Source organism: Mustela lutreola, chromosome 2, assembly GCF_030435805.1.
Source record: "Mustela lutreola isolate mMusLut2 chromosome 2, mMusLut2.pri, whole genome shotgun sequence".
In the NCBI taxonomy this organism is placed as follows: Eukaryota; Metazoa; Chordata; class Mammalia; order Carnivora; family Mustelidae; genus Mustela; species Mustela lutreola.
Window position 1 is genome coordinate 166,818,360 of NC_081291.1, and position 21,770 is coordinate 166,840,129.

Below are 21,770 nucleotides of genomic sequence, written 5' to 3' on the forward strand. Positions count from 1 at the left end.
TGAATATGGCTGGTTCCAACTAACTCCAATGTTACATTTTAATCTACCTCCTATATTATTTTCTTAAGGTAAAAAAGAAACAAGAGAAAGGAGTAGGAGGGCCTTAAAATTAAACTTGATTTCCAATGTAGAAATGCCTCCAATAAGATACAACAAAAGACGATAGTGGAGTCCTTTAAACAAGAACAGTTGGGAAACGTATTTGACCTCTTGATTATCTGTCCCATTATCATATAGACCTAATTACTGGAGAAGTCTTCTTTATCATAAGTATTCAAATCTATGTTCTTATCACCTTCTGATCCGAATTTTGTTGTCTAAAACTACAATGAAAAATACAGTCCCCAAATCAATTTAACAATAGTAAATAATCATGGAGCTTAGCTCTGTGTGGGGGTAAAAAAGAAAACAGAAAAGCAACTATGTAGTCATAGATATGCTAAATGAACTTGAAGCCAAGGAGAGGCTGCCCAAAAATGTGCCACTTTGTTATGCATATTATTTTGAACTGAAAACAACGAAAGCCTAAAAGATTCAGGAAGAAAACTTTGCCTTTCCAGTCCCTTCCAGCTGCCAAAAGAATTCAGATAGGAAGACAGCTATCACCATAGATACGGAAGATAACTACATTACAAAAGGAACTAGGTACTAGATCCGGAGAAACCGAGCAAGCCCTGTTTGATCAAAGTCTTCTATGTCCCATTGTTTCTAAGTGGCCCAACAAATAATGTGTTTACCAAACATTTACTCTTTTTGATCTTCCTGTGAATTGCTTTCCTTCCCTTTGAAGTCCCAGACCCCTCCCCCTTCTCCCTAGTTGAGAATGACAGGTATACCACACATTACCAGGCTCTCTTTGTAGTGTCATGTTTGCATGGATTCCTGGTACATACAAAACTGAATTTGATTTTCTCCTGTTAATTGATCTCAGGTCAATTTAATCCTTAGTCCAGTTAGAAGAACCTTGTAGGGTAAAGAAAAATTTTTTCCTCCTGAACAAACTCAAGCTGGGTCTCAAAAAACAAGAAACTGACCTAAGAATTCATCATAAGGAATGATCCCTTCTTACATCTGCATTTGCTAGTAATCAGTACACAAAGATATGTAATGGGAGGTGTTTGTAAATATGGAAATGATTATAATAAAATGATTTTTAAAAAATAAAGGCATCAAAGATTCAAACTAAAGTGCTACTCTGGATAAGTTTCCCATCCCTCCCAACAATATCTTATTAATTCCTCAATAATAAAATGCTATTTACTCTGAAATACAAATTAAACTTTTAATTCACATGTCCAAGGAAACAGATGCTACTTTGAGGCTTATTTCTTCTTAGACTCTAATTCTCAAATAGCAAGCAATATTTTAAAAAACAAAAACAAAACCATGGAGTCAATAATAGATTAACTGCTTGCCCCACACATATTTCTAATTAAGCAAATATTAGTAAAGCAAACAAAGGAGATTACTGTACATAAAACTGAGGGAACAAACATCTTGGTTGAAAATATGTGCCAAAGAATCAACAAAATAAATTTGGGATTTGGAGTCCTGCCACAACCAAACTTAATCAAATCAGTGGTGAAAACATTATCTCTGAGGAAAGAAAGTGGTAATCCTGTTTACTATCAGGCCCAGGAACAAGAAATTTGCATACAGTAGCTTGTAAATATGGAAAGTTATCTGACAAGATGCCAAGACACACTGGGTAAGACAATCACATACTCATATAAGAAAACAGAATAATTTAGTGGCTCTAGGTCAAATGACTAAGGTTAATTTACTCAAGGATAAATTGTGGTCTTGACTACCCAAAACAAACTCTTCTGGATGTTTTTCCATCTATTAGATGTTTTTTAGTTTCTTAATTTGGGGCATTTTAAAAACTTATAAAACAACAAGATATTGAATTTAATTTAGTATTTCTAACTGATGTCTAATTTGTGGCACTTTTTAAAAAAATTAAGGCCTGTGTTTTATTAGTAATTTTTTTTAAACCAATGAACTTTAGAAACATTTAAATTAGTTAATTCAAACATGCTTTCTTCAAATTTAAGAGGTTTCAAACATAAATTTTAATGAAAATGTTCATTCTAATTTTACCTAAGATATGTGAATAGATTCAAAAACAATCAAAAGTATGTTAAGTATTCAGGGGCTACCTAGGGACTCAGTTGAATGTCTGACTGGATTTCGGCTCAGATCATGATCTCAGGGCCATGAGATTGAGCCCCACATAGAGCTCCACAGCTGCCTCCATGCTCAGTGGGGAGTTTGCTGAAGATTCTCTCTCACTCTCTATCCTTGTGCCTCGCCCCAACCCTATGTGTGTTCTCTAAAATAAGTGAATCTTTAAAAAAAAAAAAAAAAAAAAAAAGTATTCAGTAAATCTGTCATGAAATGAACTGGTTTCAAATGAAGTGACCAATTACCCATGTTCTGGTTTTTCCTAAAAATGTCTTACACTATTTTCTAGTGGAAGGGCTGAGGGTAGGCTGCCCCAAGATGGGTCATTTCGGCATGTGGGTTATTTTGAGCTGAAGGCTATCAAGACTGTGTGCTCCAAGAGAAAATTTGACCCTTCTTTAACTATACAGAAGAATCTAAATTATACAGAGAATAAGTGTTATTACCAGAGATAGATTTTATCTGAGTAACCTGTCTACATGGCAGGACAAATATTTATTTACCAAACATTCTTTTTCATTTTCCTGTAAGTTGCATTGCTTCCCTTTAAGTCACTGAACCCTACTCTCTTTCTTCTTAGTTTAGAATGACATATACCTCATTTTGCCTATCTCTGGAACTTCCATGTTTGTAGGGATTCCCTATTAAATTTTATTTTCTCTTGTTAATCTGTCTCATGTCAATCTGATTTTTAATCCAGCTATAAGGATCTTTGAAGGGATAGGAATTCTTGTTCCCTAGTTACTACACCATTTTATGAAAATAAAAAATTAAATAAGTGATATAATTCATAGCAAGTCATAAAATTAGAACCCAAGGTTATTCTCCATTTCTTAGAGTTCTCTAAATAAGATGGCTATCTCCAATTACACTTTGGAAAGTGACTATCACAATACAAGTACTTTTACAAGTACTTACGTTCACACTGGTACATTTTTTTCTAAGTTAAATATTCTTATCAGCTTAGGAAGACTTTTTTTTAGAGGAGGCTGAGATGTAAGAGCCATTTTGACTATGGGAAGAAAGCACTTTGAATTTAACGATCAGAAATGGAGGAGGCTATTAAGGAACTGGGGTAAAGGCATGAGACTAACAAGTCAGATGTACTAGGGAGATCTCTCAGACAAACAGCAGTCTCAAAATTGGGGTTGGTGCACTGGGGCACATAAATGTGAAATCAAAACATTCCTGGAAATGCTGGGATAAAAGATTGCTCTGCCAATACCTAGGAGAGTTTTGATAATAATAAATAGCCTGAGAGAGTCTCCCCATAGTATTTTAATGTCAACAGGTAGTAACAGATATTAGTAAATTAATTTCTATTATTAATCTCTGTTACTATTCTCTGCTAGGAAATCAAGCACTGTGAGGGGCATCAAGACCCCACTGGCACTGCACACATCACAATTTTTTTTTTTTTTTTAAAGTTTTATTTATTTATTTGACAGAGAGAGATGACAAGCAGACAGAGAGGCAGGCAGAGAGAGAGGAGGAAGCAGGCTCCCTGCTGAGCAGAGAGCCCGATGCGGGACTCGATCCCAGGACCCTGAGATCATGACCTGAGCCGAAGGCAGCGGCTTAACCCACTGAGCCACCCAGGCGCCCCACACATCACAATTTGAAGGCAGCTGCCTAAAACGACTCTCCATTTAAGTCAGTTTGATTTAACCTAGGACTCCATAATTGAATCTACTTTAATGAAAGAGTGTTAAAAAAGGGGGAAAAGGTCGCTCAGCAATGCTTACCATCATTCATCAAATGAATGAATGAACAATGTAAGTTTAGACATAGTGTTAACATTTAACTTAAATAATATATTATTTACATTATTCTCTCAAAAGCTCATAGGGAGCCTTTACTCATTTCTTGTTTGTAACTTGTCAAAAGAACTTCAGGAAAACAAAACAAAACCAAACAAAAAGCCCCACAAACAAACAAACAAACAAACAAAAAACAATTGGCCAGGACTAAAATCGAGACTAAGTAGTCAAATTTAAAGTAAAATTAGATTAATGTCCATGTAAAGATTTAATTCACAAATAATGAAAATGTGTATTTCCTGAAAACAATTTACTTTGTTTTGCATATTTTAAATAACTCAGTTCTCTGTCCAAACTTTTCTACATAAAGAGGAATCACCTTCCAAGGACCCCTAGGTGACTGAGTCAGTCAAGCTTCTGCCTTTGGCTCAGGTCATGAGCCCAGGGTTTTAGGATCCAGCCCCACCTTGGGGAGTTTGCTTGTCTCTCTCACCCCCTACTCATGTGCACGCTTCTTTCTCATTAATAAATAAAATCTAAAAAAAAAAAAAAAAAGTAATCACTTCCAAAAAAGGAAATCATGACCTTTTAAATAAAGGCGACTATTAGGTCCTCTAAAATTTGGGAGGAAATTTCACTCAGCCTAATGCATTTAACTTCAATAGTTCTTTTACTTTGACTTACTCATGAGTCAGTCATGAGTTGCCCTTAATTAAGACCTATAGTTTCCTGATGGCAGTATGAATTTAACACGGGTATCAAATAAACCACTCAAGATTTCATGTTCTGATTGTATCTCAAGTATGAATAGTCTAAATTTAATTCTTTACAAAAACCAAGAAAAAAACACAATTTAAGTAAATTAATGGTTAGGATACTACCTTTATACCTGAGTTCCAAGTAGCACTGAGCCATTATTTTGTTTCCCCAAAGTTTAGTGTTACATCTGAGTTAATGGTTCAGACTTTAACATACTTTATGAGGTACTTAAAAAACATTTTGGTGATAACATTAAAAAGTTGAGGTTCATTTCCAGTTATTATGGATAGTGATAATTCTTTGGAAATGATAAATTATTACAGATTGAGATCTTGGTTATATATCTTGCTTAAAAACAATGATAGACTGGCTATAAAACTTCCAAACTGTTTAAAATAAGCTTTCTAGATATTACACAGGTAGAAGGATGAGGTAACATTGTATATAAATTCTGACATCTTTCATGTTCCCCCAGAATTTCTGGAATTATCCTCAACTAGCTTGGGAAATTCCAACTTCATAAACAATTTTACTATCTCTGCAACTCAACAATGACTGAGTAGCCTCTACACAGAGCAGTTTATCAGATCTCAAGAAAGATTACAAAGGCAATAGTAGTCATGGTTTTCAATTCGAAAGACAAAAAGTAGAAAAACGGGAGAACCACAAACATATTTGAGAATAGGGAGTATGCAATTTTTATAATGAATTAGTTCTTAAAACTCAGTGTTAAAGATTTGAAAGGAAGAGAAAGGATAGTATATTTATAACATCAAACCAAGCGGAATTATACTATAAAGTTTTATGAAAAGGTGTGAATTGGCTGTTCTCTCTTCTGGATTGTTCAGGGTCTCCTAAAAGGCCAACATTTTAATTTTCTTATATTAATCATTTTTTTATTTATCCATTTATTTTTTGGTTATTGAGTATTGGTGGCTAGAATGAAGCCAGTTCTTTTTGATAATTTAAACTTCATAAAATAATTCAGTCAGTAGGAGAAATAGTTCTGAGTGTACTATTGCATACCCAACTTTTTCTGTTTCATTTTTGGTTTTGTTCTCCTGTCTTTATGAGGTGCCGGCTGGGAAACCCGGGCTCCAAAATGGCGGATCTTCCCGCCAACCCTCTCCAAGATGGCGGACTTTCCCGCCACCCTCACTGCAGCCTCCGCGTCACCGCCGCCCCATACCCTCCGATCACCGCATACCTTGCTTTATATGGACGCAAGGCTATGCCCTACCTCAACCCGATGAAAGGACCTGGCCAACTCCCTCCCAGCGCGACTTCCCCGACTCACCATCTCTCTCCCCCCACTCTCTCTCTGAGTCGCGGAACCTCGCCGGAGGGTGCTTGCAATAAAGTTCATCTCTCGGATCCATTTGCCTCGTAGGCTTTTTTTCACTATCATCGGCAGGAGCAACCTAACACTTTATATAGTCCTAACTCACTCAGGCAGTTCAGCTACAAACCAGAAACAGACTGCAATGAGAATGAAAGTCCCAAGTTTTTAACTTCTTTGAGAAAATCACATAATCAATGTGCTGATACTGGTAATACCACTAAAAGTACTGACGTGCAGTTAAAAACTCAGAAGTTTTATCAGTTAGAAATCATCACTCCAGGTTTTCTGGATCAGTGGTGGTTTATATGTATACAGTAAGTCTAAAATAAATTTTCTTAGAGTAATTCTACAATTTACAGCAAGTCAAAATAACTCAGTCTCAACCTTCTTAATTGTAATAATATTATTAGATTCCATTTGATTCTACTAAAAATAAGTGAACAATATCCCTCTAAAACATTTTTTCTCTGTGATAATTACTGTTTAATACAGAGATGAATAAAATATATAAAAAGATAGTGGCTAGTTAGGTGCTATGGGCCACAAAACACTATTAGAGGAGCCAAGTCTTCCTAATTTCCATATTTCTCAGATGAGGTGAGAACTACTCATACTATGTATATATCCTGAAGATACTAGATACTGAAAGAAACTAGTGACTAAGCAAAATTACTGTCTTTAAATTAATTAAATTTCCTATTTAGTTATGAAGTTTATACAGGAAAAATAAAGAAAATAATATATCATAAAAATGTTTTAACTAATATTTTAATAGCAATTAGCAAAAATAGGTATTACTTCCCCTACCCCACTGAAGAAAGCATGGCCTCACAGTGTCATCATGTATCAACTTCATCAAAATTAAAAAATTTTTGCCCTTCAAAAAATCAGTTAAGAGTATTACAAACAAGAGAATGATAGAAAATATTTCCAAATCATGTATCTGACAGAAGACTAGTCTCTAAAATGTCTTATTCTATTTGGGCTGCTATAACAAATTACCATGTACTAAATGGTTTAAAGAACATTTATTTCCACAGTTCTGGAGGCTAACATTTTAGTTCTTGGTAGACGCCCTCTTCCTGGTTTGTGATGGCTACATTCTTTGATCTGCACAGAGCAAAGAGCAGAGAAAGAAGTTCTCCCTTGTCTCTTCTTAAAAGGGTGCTAATCCCATCATAAGGGCTCTACCCTCATTACTTAAAACCTCTCAAGGGCCCCACCCTCCAAATATCATCACACTGTGGGTTAAGGTTTCAGCATGTGAGTTTGAATACATGTTTGGACACAAACATGTAGTCTATAAGAAAGCACTTTCAAGATTCAACAATAAGAAAGCAATTCAATAAAAAAATGAGCAAATATTCAGACACTTCACCAAATAAGTTAAATGGATGACAGATCAACAAGTAAAAAATATGTTCCACATATGAGTAATTAGGAAAAACATACAAGTCAAAATCATAATGAAGCACAACCACACATCTATTAGAACATCTGAAATTTTAAAAGTCTGATCATAACAAATGGTGGTAAGGGTACAGCGCAACTCATACACCGCTGGTAGGAACATAAACAGGAAAACTGCGGAGGATGATAACTTGGCATTTTCTTAAAAAGTTACACCTTTTAAGTTGCACTGACCATATGATCCATTGATCCAAACCTAGATGTTTACTCAAGAGAAATGAAAACATATATTTATGCAAAAACTTCTATACAAATGTTCATAACAGCACTGCTTGTGATAGTAAAAAAATGGAAATGGTGCAAATGTCCATTAATAGGTAAATTTAAATAAAATGTAGTATATCTACATGGTACACCTATCTAAAAAATATAAACCACTGACCAACACCACATGAAGGAATCAAAATCAAAACCATTATGATGTGGAGGGAAAGAAGTGACACACACACACACAAAAAAAAAAACAAACAAAAAAGGATTATATGATTTATTATATAAAATTTGTGAACATGTAAATTAATAGAGACAGAAAGTACATCTAGTGTTTGGGTCCCTAGGGATGTGGAAAGGGAGCAAGGGCATGACTAGAGGGTAAAATACAAAGGGGCATCAGGAAACTTCTGAAAATGATGGATACATGCACCTTTTTAATTGCAGTTATGTTTTCCTAGTGTGTATGTATATTCATAAGTATATTTGTATATTGTGTTTGTGTATTTTATGTAAAACTATCAAACTCACACTTTAAATATATACAATCTGTTGCATACCAATTATAAAGTTAATAAAGTTTAATAAAGTTCTTTTTTAAAAAAGAAAGAAAAAAAGATGTCATCATAGGAATTTGTCTATTCCTCACTAAAATGTAAGCTCCATAACGACAGTACTTATTTTTTATATCTTACTATGTATTCCCAGTACTGGCACATAAGAAATATTCAAGGAATATTGGTTTGATAAATGAATGATGGAGAAAAAATAAAATAGAATTCTGAATCAAAAAAGTAGACACCGTACCTTTTAATTTCATTTCAAGCACTACAAAATTTATAATAAAAGTATCAATAATTTCCAAAGGAAATATATGCTGAGTTTTCATGAATCAAGTACTATCAGTTTTATTCTTCTAAAATAATTTCACTGCTGGGTCTCTAATATTTTGATTAAGAATTATATAGTTTACTTTTTAATAATAATAAGAGCAAACTCATAGTACTTTCTATCTGTCAGGCATGTTCTAACATTTTCCATTTTCTAAGAATGTAATCTATGGTGATTTATTATGTTCTATTTTCTTTTCTTTTTTTTTATGGTTCCATATATTCTATTTTCTATGTTCTATTTTCTAAGGATGTAACTGATGGTAATTTATTAATCCATATAAAACCTTGGGTTTATCTTTTTTGCATTTATCAGATTGATTAGCAAGAGCTTTTAGTAAAGATACCACTCCTTTATACTTCAAATATTGTACCTATATTTCATTTGAATATATCATTAGTTTCTTTTTTTTTTTTTTTTAAAGACTTTATTTATTTGCCAGAGACAGAGGGAGAGAGAGCGAGCACAGGCAGACAAAGAGGCAGGCAGAGGCAGAGGGAGAAGCAGGCTCCCTGCCGAGCAAGGAGCCCGATGTGGGACTTGATCCCAGGACCCTGGGATCATGACCTGAGCTGAAGGCAGCTGCTTAACCAACTGAGCCACCCAGGCGTCCCATATCATTAGTTTCTAAATCATGGTTTCTTCCAAGCTTTATTGATCACAAAATTCCCCCTACCCCATAGACCAGAGTAAAGCCCCATAATTCTTTGACTACTTTTCTCAATAATTGCCACTAACTATTAATTGGAGGCAATATGTAAGATGCAAACTTTTTTTGCCATTTGAGGGCAAAACCATGCTAGAAATACTCTATATTCATTTACTTGAAAATAATCCATTTAGTCACATAGTTTTCTCTAATTTGGATAAAAAATGTTATTTCTTCTGTCATCTTTCTCTCTCCCTTCTCCCTGACCACAAAGCCTATAACTACTGTTAGTATCTGAATAGACAGTAAAATATCTGGATAGACAGTAAAATATACAGATCCTGGGAGAAAACCAGAACACTGATGATAATTAACAAAAGCAGCTAATCTAAAAAATATTATTGGAAAATGGTAGTGATGTGTTTGAAAGATGAATTTTGAAAGGAAATAATGCAAATGTATAAAACACAGTACTAGTAGGTGGGCAGGTTCAAGAATAAAATATGGCATGACTGGTAACGATTAAGATATTTGGAAGACATATCTCCAATTCTAGAAATTGTTAGTCCTCAAAAAATTAAAAATAGAGCTACCCTATGACCCTGCAATTGCACTACTGCTTATTTACCCCAAAGACACAGATATAATGAAAAGAAGGGCCATATGCACCCCAGTGTTCATAGCAGCAATTTCCACAATAGCCAAATGGTGGAAAGAGACAAGGTGCCCTTCAACAGACAAATGGATAAAGAAGATGTGGTCCATATATACAATGGAGTATTACTCAGCCATCAGAAAGGATGAATACCCAACTTTTGTATCAACATGGATGGGACTGTAGGAAATTATGCTGATTGAAATGAGCCAAGCAGAGTGAGTCAATTATCACATGGTTTCCTTACTTGTAGAGCATAAGGACTAACATGGAGGACATTGGGAGATAGAGAGGAGAAGTGAGCTGGGGGAAATCGGAGGGGGAGACAAACTATGAGGGACTGTGGACTCTGAGAAACAAACTGAGGGTTTTGGAGGGGAGGGGGTTGGGGGAGGAATGGGCTGACCCGGTGATGGGTATTAAGGAGGGCACACATTGCATGAAGACTGGGTGTGGTGCATAAACAATGAATCTTGGAACACTGCATCAAAAACTAATGATACACTGTATGGGGACTCACATAACATAATAAAAGATAAAAAGTAAAAAATAAATAAATAAAATAAAATCAGAGTTCAAAAACATTTGATCCCAATCATAACAGCATTTCATTTTTATCTTATAATATGTCAATGGAAATATAAGATTCACTTTACTGAACTTTTTGTACCACAAATTTGGATACCAAGAAGCAATGTATATATAATTCACACTGGAATTAAAAGAAAAAAGTTTCATTATCTACTTATTAAACGTTTAAATGATCATAATTTTGTCCAATAAATAAGCACACACAAGAATGAGAGCTTACAGGAAAAAATGGCCTATTAAGACACTTGAAAAGATGCTAAAACTCACTACTAATGAGATTGCAAAATTAGAATTTTATATGCACATTCTTTTTTTACCTATTAGATTATCAAAACTCAATTGGAATACACATGCTGTTAGGAAGGATGTAGAGAAATCGACGCTTTCAAGCATTACTCATAGGAGTGCAAAACAGTGCAATATTTATAGAGGACAATTTGAAAGAATCTATCAAAGTATAAACACATTTACTATTTGATATAGCAAGAGCAAATCTAAAAATTTATACTGAAGATTATGCCTGCATAGAAGCAAAATATCATACACATAAAGTTATTCCCTGCAGCATTATTGGTTTGTTAAAATATTTTGACATTATAAACTATGTAATATATGCATATTAGAATCTTCTGTAGACATTAGAATGCAAATGCTCTGCATCCCAATAAAAAAAGATCTTCAGTAAGTCTTAGGAGGAATGGTAAAACATTTAACGATATCTACAGTTACATTTTATACAAGAAAAAATAAGATGGGTGTGTATTGTTTCCTTTCTATGCTTAAATAAACCATATTAAGACAATCAAGAAATTCATAAAAGTGATTTTCTGTAGAAGGTGCTTTAGAAAACACCTTTTCATATTGTTTTGTATGTATTATCTACTCAAAAGCATATGTAGAAACACTTCCTTTACAACACTTTGCATAAGCATTTACAAAAATTTACTAAAGAATGTGATATACCATAATGAATTATTGGGGGGAAAATCTTAATTTTCCCAGATAGTAAATTCTATTGAAGTATTGCCATAATCAATATGACTGATAACAATATTACAGTCCAGTAATTCAGGTTTTCAACTGATTTCTATTTTCTTATGCTATAAAGTCACTGACAGGAGTAAAAGCCCTGTACGAAAATTATAAAGTACAGAAAAAATACAACATAGAACAATATTCACAGAGAAGTTGAATACATAATCATTATTAATATTTTAGAATATTGCTATACAGTCTCTTGGTTCCCTTTGATCTTTTTCATACACAATATATTGATACCTGACACCGATGTTAGCTAAATGGACATTAAATATACTGAAGCATAGCAATGTATCTGGGACAGAGATATTCTAGAATATCATAGACTGAAAAGAATACAAAGAGGGGGGTTTGATTCTTTTTTCACTTTTGCATTCAAAAAAAAATTTTTTTTTTCTGAGTTCTGGAATTTTTTTTTATTAATTAAATTTATTTATTTTCAGCATAACAGTATTCATTATTTTTGCACCACACCCAGTGCTCCATGCAATCTGTGCCCTCTATAATACCCACCACCTGGTACCCCAACCTCCCACCCCCCCACCACTTCATTCCCCTCAGATTGTTTTTCAGAGTCAATAGTCTCTCATGGTTCACCTCCCCTTCCAATTTCCCCCAAATCCCTTCTCCTCTCCAACTCCCCATGTCCTCCATGATATTTGTTATGCTCCACAAGTAAGTGAAACCATATGATAATTGACTCTCTCTGCTTGACTTATTTCACTCAGCATAATCTTTTCCAGTCCCATCCATGTTGCTACAAAAGTTGGATATTCATCCTTTCTGATGGAGGCATAATACTCCATAGTGTATATGAACCACATTTTCCTTATCCATTCGTCTGTTGAAGGGCAGAAAGATTCCCTTCTTTTTTTTTTTTTTTTTAATAAACATATATTTTTATCCCCAGGGGTACAGGTCTGTGAATCACCAGGTTTACACACTTCACAGCACTCACCAAAGCACATACCCTCCCCAATGTCCATAATCCCCAGGAACCCTCAGTTTGTTTTGTGAGATTAAGAGTCACTTATGGTTTGTCTCCCTCCCAATCCCATCTTGTTTCATTTATTCTTCTCCTACCCACTTAAGCCCCCATATTGCATCACCACTTCCTCATATCAGGGAGATCATATGATATCTATGCCCCCAACGTGGGAGCAGCCAACTATATAAACCAATTAATAACAAAATCAAAGAAACACATGAACAATAATACAATAATAGTAGGGGACTTTAACATTCCCCTCACTGAAATGGACAGATCATCCAAGCAAAAGATCAGCAAGGAAATAAAGGCCTTAAACGACACACTGGACCAGATGGACATCACAGATATATTCAGAACATTTCATCCCAAAGCAACAGAATACACATTCTTCTCTAGTGCACATGGAACATTCTCCAGAATAGATCACATCCTCGGTCCTAAATCAGGACTCAACCGGTATCAAAAGACAGCATTCAAAAATTTTTTATTGGGTAACTACAATGTGCTAAGCAAAGTGTTGTGCCCTAAGACTACAGAACTAAGCAAGGGAGACATGATCCTTGCCTTCATGCCTAAAGCTTAAGGTCTACAGCAGAGGTTCTCAGAAATGGGGCATCAGGATTCCCTTATACTTTAAAATTTTGAGAACCCATTTACATGGGTAGTAACTACCTTAACTACCTTAGTAACTACTTATATTTATCATATTAAACATTAAAACTAAGAAAATTTTAAAATATTTCATTCATATAAACAGGATAATATGTCACAAACATCACCTTTTACATGAAAAAAATAACCATGTTTTCCAAAATAAGGATTGGTGAGAAGAGTGGAGTTTTATTATTATTTTTTAACAGTTTTGCAAATCCTTTTAATATCTGAGTCAAGAGAAGCAAGCTTGATTTTCGTATCTGCTACATCATTCAATCTGTTGCAACAGGTTGTTTGGTTGGAATACATGAAGAAAAAATGGCCTCACAGAGATACATTGCTAGAAAAGGGAGAGACTTTAATATTGCTTTCAGACAACTGAGAAAATTTTCCTTTGCTACTATACCAAAACTTAACAAGTAGAAGTTTCTCAGGGTTAAGTGCTAGTTGCCATCTGAAAACAGACCAATGAACTTTTCATACTCTCTTACATGAAAATCCATACATTTATCTTATACTTTGAATGGATATTTTACCCGTGTCATTATAACAGTGTACATTATTAGTCATTTGGCAATCACTGGTTCACTAAGTTATGCAGACATTCCAAACATTGGTACTTTCTATGATTAAATACACACACACACACACACACACACACACACACACATAAATAAAATTCACTAATTTCCTCACCAATGTCGATGCCATGATTGCAGTTACAGGTTTTATAGAAATTATAATTTTTATTTGGACTCTTAATTTTTCATTGGTAACAAATACTGTCAGTTATTTGAGTGACAGGTTCAGTTCATTAATTTGTGAGAAAATGTTCAGTTCATTAATTTGTGAGAAAATGTTACTCAAGCCTGAAAGGCATAGTTTGTTAGTCATTCTTTTATGTAAAAATGGTGTTCCACAAAAAAGGCAGCTAAGTTTAGCTTGGAATTCAGTCACAGAGCACTTTATGCATATATCCCATCTAATCACACAGAATATTACTACACACATACACATATACATATACAAGTATCTGAAATCATGAAAACTGATCTGTGTACTCTAACACCTGAAACACTGTTCATAAAACACTTACAAGCTTGTTAAAAATTTTAAAAATTACCAAAAATCAACTGACATAATGGTTACTTCTGCAAATGTGGTTACCAAGGAGGGGAAAAAAAAAATCTCATGATATTTCAAGAGATTAGAAAGCTTTTTTTTTTTTTTTTTTGCTTCAAACAAGACGAATTTATTATCTTGTAGTTCTGGAGGTCAGAAGCTTTATATAAGTCTTACTAGGCTGAAACTAAGCTGATAGCAAGTCTCTAGAAGAGAATTTTTTTTGCAAGTCAAGTAACAGGATATATTTCATGAAATTTACTAGACCTGACTTTCAAAGAATAAATGCTATTTTCAGTTGAACTAAGTATTCTAAAAGATATACATTTACATCCAGATTTTTTCCCATATCAGAAATCAAACTCTATTTGTTATGTATATTCTTCCTGAAAATGATTCCTTGATTATTTTAGTTGGTTTGGGAAATATTTTTTCATATCAGAGTATTCAACTCCCAATACAAGGCCAAAATATCGCATTATTCATAGAATGGAAATTGTTGTCCAAAATTTTAATATAAATAAATTTTATATCAGTGTTCAGAACTTCATGCTGGATTTGAAGCTGGATGAGATTAAAAAAAAGCCCCACTAAACTATAAGCAACATTGGTCAATCTGAAAAATACTGGTCTTATAATAGAGTGCAAAAGCAATTTCTAGAACAACATGTATTCTATGGTCACATTTGTGTTAAAAAATATATTTGTAGATGTGAATATGGATGATATACACATAAAAGTAAACTCATGGAAAAAAGTGTGGGAGAATATTTAAATTCATAACAGTGGTGATCACTGGAGAAGGAAATTAGGTTTTGTGATGGAATTATGAAAAGGGACTTTCACAGTTGACTGTAAATTTCTGTAGTTTCTAGTTTTTCTGTTGTTCTAAGAATATACTTACGGATTACCTATACAACGTTAATACAACATAACAAAGCGTAAAATACATTTTAACGTCATTAGTTAGTATTGGTTTCCTAAATAAAGACCCAACTTTTGTGGGATTATTACCTAGCACGTGACAAGCTAGTAGTATTTCTTTTTTTTTTTCATTTATTTATTTTCAGCATAACAGTATCATTATTTTTTCACCACACCCAGTGGTATTTCTTTTTTTTTAAACGATTTTGTTTGTTTATTTGACAGATAGAGATCACAAATAGGCAGAGAGAGAGGAGGAAGCAGGCCTCCGGCTGAGCAGAGAGCCCGATGAGGGGCTTGATCCCAGTACCTGGGATCATGACCTGAGCTGAAGGCAAAGGCTTTAACCCACTGAGCCACCCAGGCGCCCCCCCCAGTGGTATTTCTTAATTAATCTTTGCCTTCGGGCAAAATATTCCTTTTTCCTTCCCTCATACTTATGCATGCTTCCATGCATCGTCTCTGCAGTATGGTGATAGCTACCACTCAAGGAAACTGCCTTTACACAATACCAGGACACATTGTCTTAATTTACATTGAGAACAGAACTTCTCAGGGATGAGTGTTGGCACCATTCCCACAAAAGCAACAGTTACACAAGGTAGACAAATGTGGGTTGTGAGGAAATGCTTCCTTTGAGGCTTCCCAAGAATAGAATAGTGATGAGTAGAAGAAGTTGCACTCTTCCTTAAAGTCATGGAAGCATTTGGGAGCATGGCCTAGTGACCTAGTTACCTAGGTCAATGACTTCAAGCAGGAATTACCACATCATTTTAAAGGTGAAAAGTCATCTACTGAAGTGAAGTGGAACATTAAAAAGGCATTTAGTATTACAACATGCTGTCATTGCACGAAACTAAATTGGATAGTAATAACACACTCACGTATTTCTTAGTAACTGAGATACAGTTCTATGTACGTTACATTTTGAGATCACATTAATTAAAACACAAACAGCCATATAATTAATATATGACATTATAATGGATGAATCATAACAAATTCTTACTGATGGATAATAATTTTAGCTTAATTTATTCTTTATTTTTTGGGGGGATAGATGGCATGTGCAAAAATGTGCTCATGCAGCTAGTGGTGGGGGTGAGTGAGGGAAAGCGAGAATTTTAAGCAGGTTCCATGCCCAGGATAGAGCTGGAAGTGGGTCTTGATCTCACAGCCCTGAGGTCATAACCTGAGCCTAAATTAAGAGGCAGGTGCTTAAATGACTGAGCTACCCAGTTACCCCTAGCCTAATTTATTCTTAAAAGAATACAAATAATTTAATAATTCTATAATTTAGAGAATTAGGAGTTATTTCATCTCCAACTCAAGTTCTTACTCTCTTAAGCAAAATGACAGCAAATAGTTAACTCTCAGCTATATTTTATAAAACTAGTTGTATAGCTATAAGATAGAAAAAAACAATCATGTTTTTCACCTGCTTAATTTCAAGGTGAGGAAAAAGTCACAATGTTACTAAATTGTCTCTGATTCCCAAAGTCCAATGTTTGTTATTCATTGCAGGTGCTCTCCTATCAATTTTCTTTCTAAACATTCCATTACTTTTCCACATGGCTCTTCATTTCCACCCAGGTTTATGCTTTTGAGTATGCAATTTACTACAAATCAAATTACTCTAATCAACAACTGAGTATTTGCATCGATGTATCATAACTCCCACCTCCAAAGGCCAGGAAGGCTTCCCTAACTCCAAGCTAAAAATTGTAGTTTCTAGCATTGTCAACTCAAATCATCCAAGAAAGATCTTCCTTTTGTGTTTTTTTGGTAGCAAATACATACATAGCAATCATATTTTTTAAACTAAAACCAAGGACACATGATGATCAAAACCAAATAATTTTTCTCCAATCCATAAGCTTTTATAAATATTTAATTTGAAGGTATTAAACAGTAAGTTATATAATCAATTGATTTTACAGACAGGAATGAAATTATATGCAGTTAGGGTCATCCTAGAAAATTACCAACAACATTCTAAGAAAATTCCCAAAACCGAATCTAGAAATTCTCTGATTAATTACTAGCTTTGTGGAGGGAGAAGACAGCTTGCTTTCTGCAGCAGTTAACAACAGCTCTAGCTAAATATTTTGTTGACATTTCACACTACTTGTCAAGTTCATTTATTTGCCAAGAGGGATGTGAGGCTACACTCTTTCTCTGAAAACAAGGAGTCTGAAAAGATGGCATTTCTTCACCCCTCAGACACGATGTTCTGTAAGACAACAGAGCCGGTGACCCCTGTCAATGAATGTTCTTTTCCACCCCCTGCTCAGGCAGGAGACTGACTATCTGGTGAACTAAGATACAGAAGTTGAAAAAATCTTAACACATATATTTCCATGGAGTTTTCCCACCAAATTAAATTAATTTGTGGACAAATAATTTGCCTTATTTGAGCTGAAGACACAAAACATATCTTTGGAGGAAAATATTATAGAATATTCCACAGGTAAAAACAAAAACAAAACCCCAGTACAGGGTTAAAGCCCCAAAAGGTACATGGATGTGAGAGGAAAAAAAAACAAAACCAAAACTACTAATGCTAAGAATAAAAGTATTCAAATATTCTGATGGATTCAACTTTCCCAAGGAGAGCATATTAATCTAGATATAGAACATAAGATAGAAGCATTTAACCAATACTTTCACATGAGTTATTATAAACTGATTCCAGAAGAAAATTTTAAATGATCATAAATGTAATATGGGACCAATATTCATACTCAGAATTTTAAACTGGAATATAAACCCTTCATTGCTAAATAAAGGAATGCTAAAATTTAGACTTTGAGTATGCTGAAAAGAAACAAAAATAAAATACATACTCCAAGGAGAAAAAACTCTTCATCATACCCTACCAAAGGCATTCAATTTTTCTTTTATATAAAAATGCATATTATACAGCGATTCTGTATGTCAATAAAACTGTTTTAACAGTAAGTCTTTGGCCATAAGCTTTTAGTAAAAATTTTTACTCCTAATACAGTGTTGATTTGTCCTATCTACTCTGGCTTCACATCTTTTCTTACTAATTTGTCAACAGTTTGATCCTTTAAATGTTTCAGAGAAATGATTATGTGTTATTATGCAACATTTAATGTATAATGACTAGATAATACTCAAATAATATGCATTTTCTCATATTTTTAATTTCATTTTAAGTACAATCATGAACACATACCTGATATAGAAGGTCTTTTTGAGGCAAGGGGGGAGATCGTTCTTCATACATGGGAGGTGGTTTATGTGTGGGTGGAAGGTCGATCCTGCATTAAAAAGGTTAATAAATGTGATTGCAACATTTACCGAAAAAAAAAAAAAAAAAAAAAGGCAAGAAGAAGGGGGAAAACAATCAAGGTTCTCAAGTTTTGTGGATACTTTCCTCACACTAATATTTATGTTAGTGCACATGCTTAATTCATTTCTTATATTTCCACTAACCTATCATAGATCGGGGCGGGGGAATCCTGGTTTTAAACTTCCAATGTTTAAAACCAATCTAATTGATTCATTTAAAGAAGTAACTCAAATGAAAGCATGTTTCTGAAAATTAATAAAGTAACCAGTAAATAAATAACCAATTTACTTCAGTAAATTCAATAAATACACATTTTTCCATCAGACTATGTCTACCATATTTTAAAGATAGTCAAATGTATGCAATGGAAGGCAAAGTGTCATAAAAGTAATTTAAAAAACTGTATCTTAAAATGATAATGAAAAGAAATTATACTGCATTTTGGAAATACTTCCAAAACTAATTTTCAAAACCCATAATTACACTTAGAATAACTATGATGCAAATTAAGATTTTTCAATCTAAAGACCATTATAAATCTTGTCACCTGAAATAAACAAAGAGACCATTACATCCTCAAGGAATATTTATTTTTGCCAATGTAACTTAATAAAACTTTTAAAAAACTTTCATATATTTAATATTGTTATAATAAAAACAAAGTTAAGTATATCTTGTAGCTCTCTGCATTTTAGAAAACAATTTTTAATATATTCTTATAGTTTTGAAGTTCACAGATAACTAATTTTCAATTCATGTGATGACTAAATCAAACAAAATGTTACCTATATTAAAAAATAAAAAGAATGAAATCTATAAAGGCCAAAGTAATTACAAATTCTCTTTGGTCTAATAACTTCTCAATGTGGGCATGAAATAATAATTTTAAATGAACAGAACTCAAATGACAAATAAAATGGTTACATGGATGTAATTATTTAGTCTACTAGTAAATTATATTTTTGAAATTATAGAAATGGCTGAGATAACTTGGAAACTAAAATGAAGTTAACCACATGCTACTCTTGAAATAGTAAAGAACTATAAGCATAATTGTAACTATAAATATTATAACTATAAATATTAAAGAATCAGTGTTACAGGTGTTGCACTGAAAAGGTAATTTGCACTCCTTTGAAAGTAATTATTTCCTTTCATCTAATGAAAATCACAGCAAATTTATAGCTCCAAGGTGCCATCAGTCATTTGGGTGAGAAAACCGAGGCCCATGGAGGCAATGTGACTTGTTCAGGATCATACCACTAATTTGATCATGATAGAGCTGAGACTAACACTCCGTTGTCTTTAAGAAGATCTATGCTATACCTGTGTCAGATTAGAGAGGGAGAGTCACATACAAAGAATTTATGAAGACAGAAGAAATACATTCTTTGAGAGATAACCTCATGTCCAAATACAAAAATATTAATAACTATGTAAGAAATAATGCCATTTGTATAAAAGTCACAGTTCATCAACAATATCATCTTATTCTACTCATCACAACCATAGAAGGTAAAGAGGAAAGTATTATTTACATTGCACAGATGAAGCAATAAAAGCTGTTGATGGAATTCAGTGAATTGGGACATTGTTCTTTTGATTCTAGGGTGAAGTGCAATTTATGCTTTAACATTCTAGCTCAATGACTAGGCCCAAAATATTGCTTTCTCTTTAAATAAAAAAGTTGCACATTTTGTAACTCACCAAAATAAAAAATATTTAAGGAAAAAAGCTTTAAAACTAGACATATTTGATACTTCTTGGCAGTTCAGAGTAAGATCTAGCTATACATAAGACTGGCATATACAATCTGGAGGAGTTAAACTTAAGATATTTTGAATCTCTCTTTCAACCATAACTCATCAAAGACCTGCATTTTTATTCATAAGGCAGAACAAAAGAAAAGTGCCATTACATTATCATTTAGAAAGATGTCCAATAAATTTTTTGGTGAAAAAGGTGTCTAATATATTTGTCTCCAACAACCCCATGACACTATTTACCTTGACACAGTCTGATGAAACCACAGTCGTCTCACAAAGATCTAACAGTATCTTTATTCCCATCCCTCAGACATTTCACAGCTATAAGCAGCTGTAAAGATAAAGCCTGACTTACACTGAATGGTGAACACAAGCAAAAAAGTTACCTACACTTTGTCAAGATAGGATGGTCTCTTTTTTCGAGGAGTCAGCAGGACAGTCACAAAGACAGCAATGATGAAAAGAGCAAGGACAGCTCCAATTACAGCTCCAGCTACGGCTATGGAAGAGGTCTGCTTAAATGGGACATCTGTAAAGCAACCAAAATTAGGCTTTTCAAACAATTTTTTAAAAAAGAGTTCTTGAGTTTCCATACCCTAATTTCTAAAATGTTCAACGACTGATTGAAACATGTTACCCAACAGCAAGATTAGAGAACCCCCAATTTGATTATTTTTCGTAGGATTATGCTAACCCTGTTCTTCCTTGCAGGATGTCACCTTAGTACTTCAGCTTTGCTTTTTTTCCAAGTTATGAAAATAATATCCCCAGTCAGACATCAACAAGTTTATCTATTTTCTATGGGCAAGGAATGTCTGAAGAGAAGACAGAGAAAAGGATGAAAACTATTTTAAATTCCTACTCTAAAAAATAATTTTTTTCATTATTCTCAGTTAACCAACAATATACATTTGCCATTTTTATTCTAGTAGAACATAAGAGAAATTCTATTAAGGAAACCAAAGGATTACAAGAAGGGGCAAACCAAAGACATAAAAAATATCCCAGATCTAATAAGTACGTTGAAAATTACACTGTATGTTTTTACATAGAGGTTATTATAAAAACAGCACTGTTGCTGTTAATCTTCCCTTAACTCATAAACATTTAATACAAAGTCCACTGAAGAGAGTGTCTTTACTACACAATTAAATGAAAAAATCTTCCCCATCCCTTGTTTGTAAACACACTACGTAATTTCTAAATACCAATTTCTCTTTCCTAGCCTGTACCATAAATTTTGTTAAGAAAGTATTTTAAAAACATATTTATCAATTTTTAGCAATTATCACTTCATACAATCCTGAAAAGTCACTCTACTTTATGAACATCCAAATAAGGGAATTAAGGAATTTACTAAAACTATTGTTATCTATGTGCTTTCAAATGTAAATGTTATGGGTATGACAATACAATCAACCCTTACATGTAAATATTACTTT

At 33.6% G+C, this 21,770-nt stretch overlaps 1 protein-coding gene across 1 annotated transcript in view; it reads right to left on the minus strand.

Moving 5' to 3' along the window:
* Positions 1-21,770, minus strand: part of NECTIN3 (nectin cell adhesion molecule 3) — a 133,936-nt gene that overhangs the window by 31,569 nt on the left and 80,597 nt on the right. The window contains exons 6-7 of the mRNA XM_059164199.1: positions 20,719-20,857; positions 18,446-18,530 (exon numbers count right to left, since the gene is read on the minus strand). Of these exons, the coding sequence (XP_059020182.1) occupies positions 18,446-18,530; positions 20,719-20,857 (224 nt within the window). The remainder of the gene's footprint in view (positions 1-18,445; positions 18,531-20,718; positions 20,858-21,770) is intronic.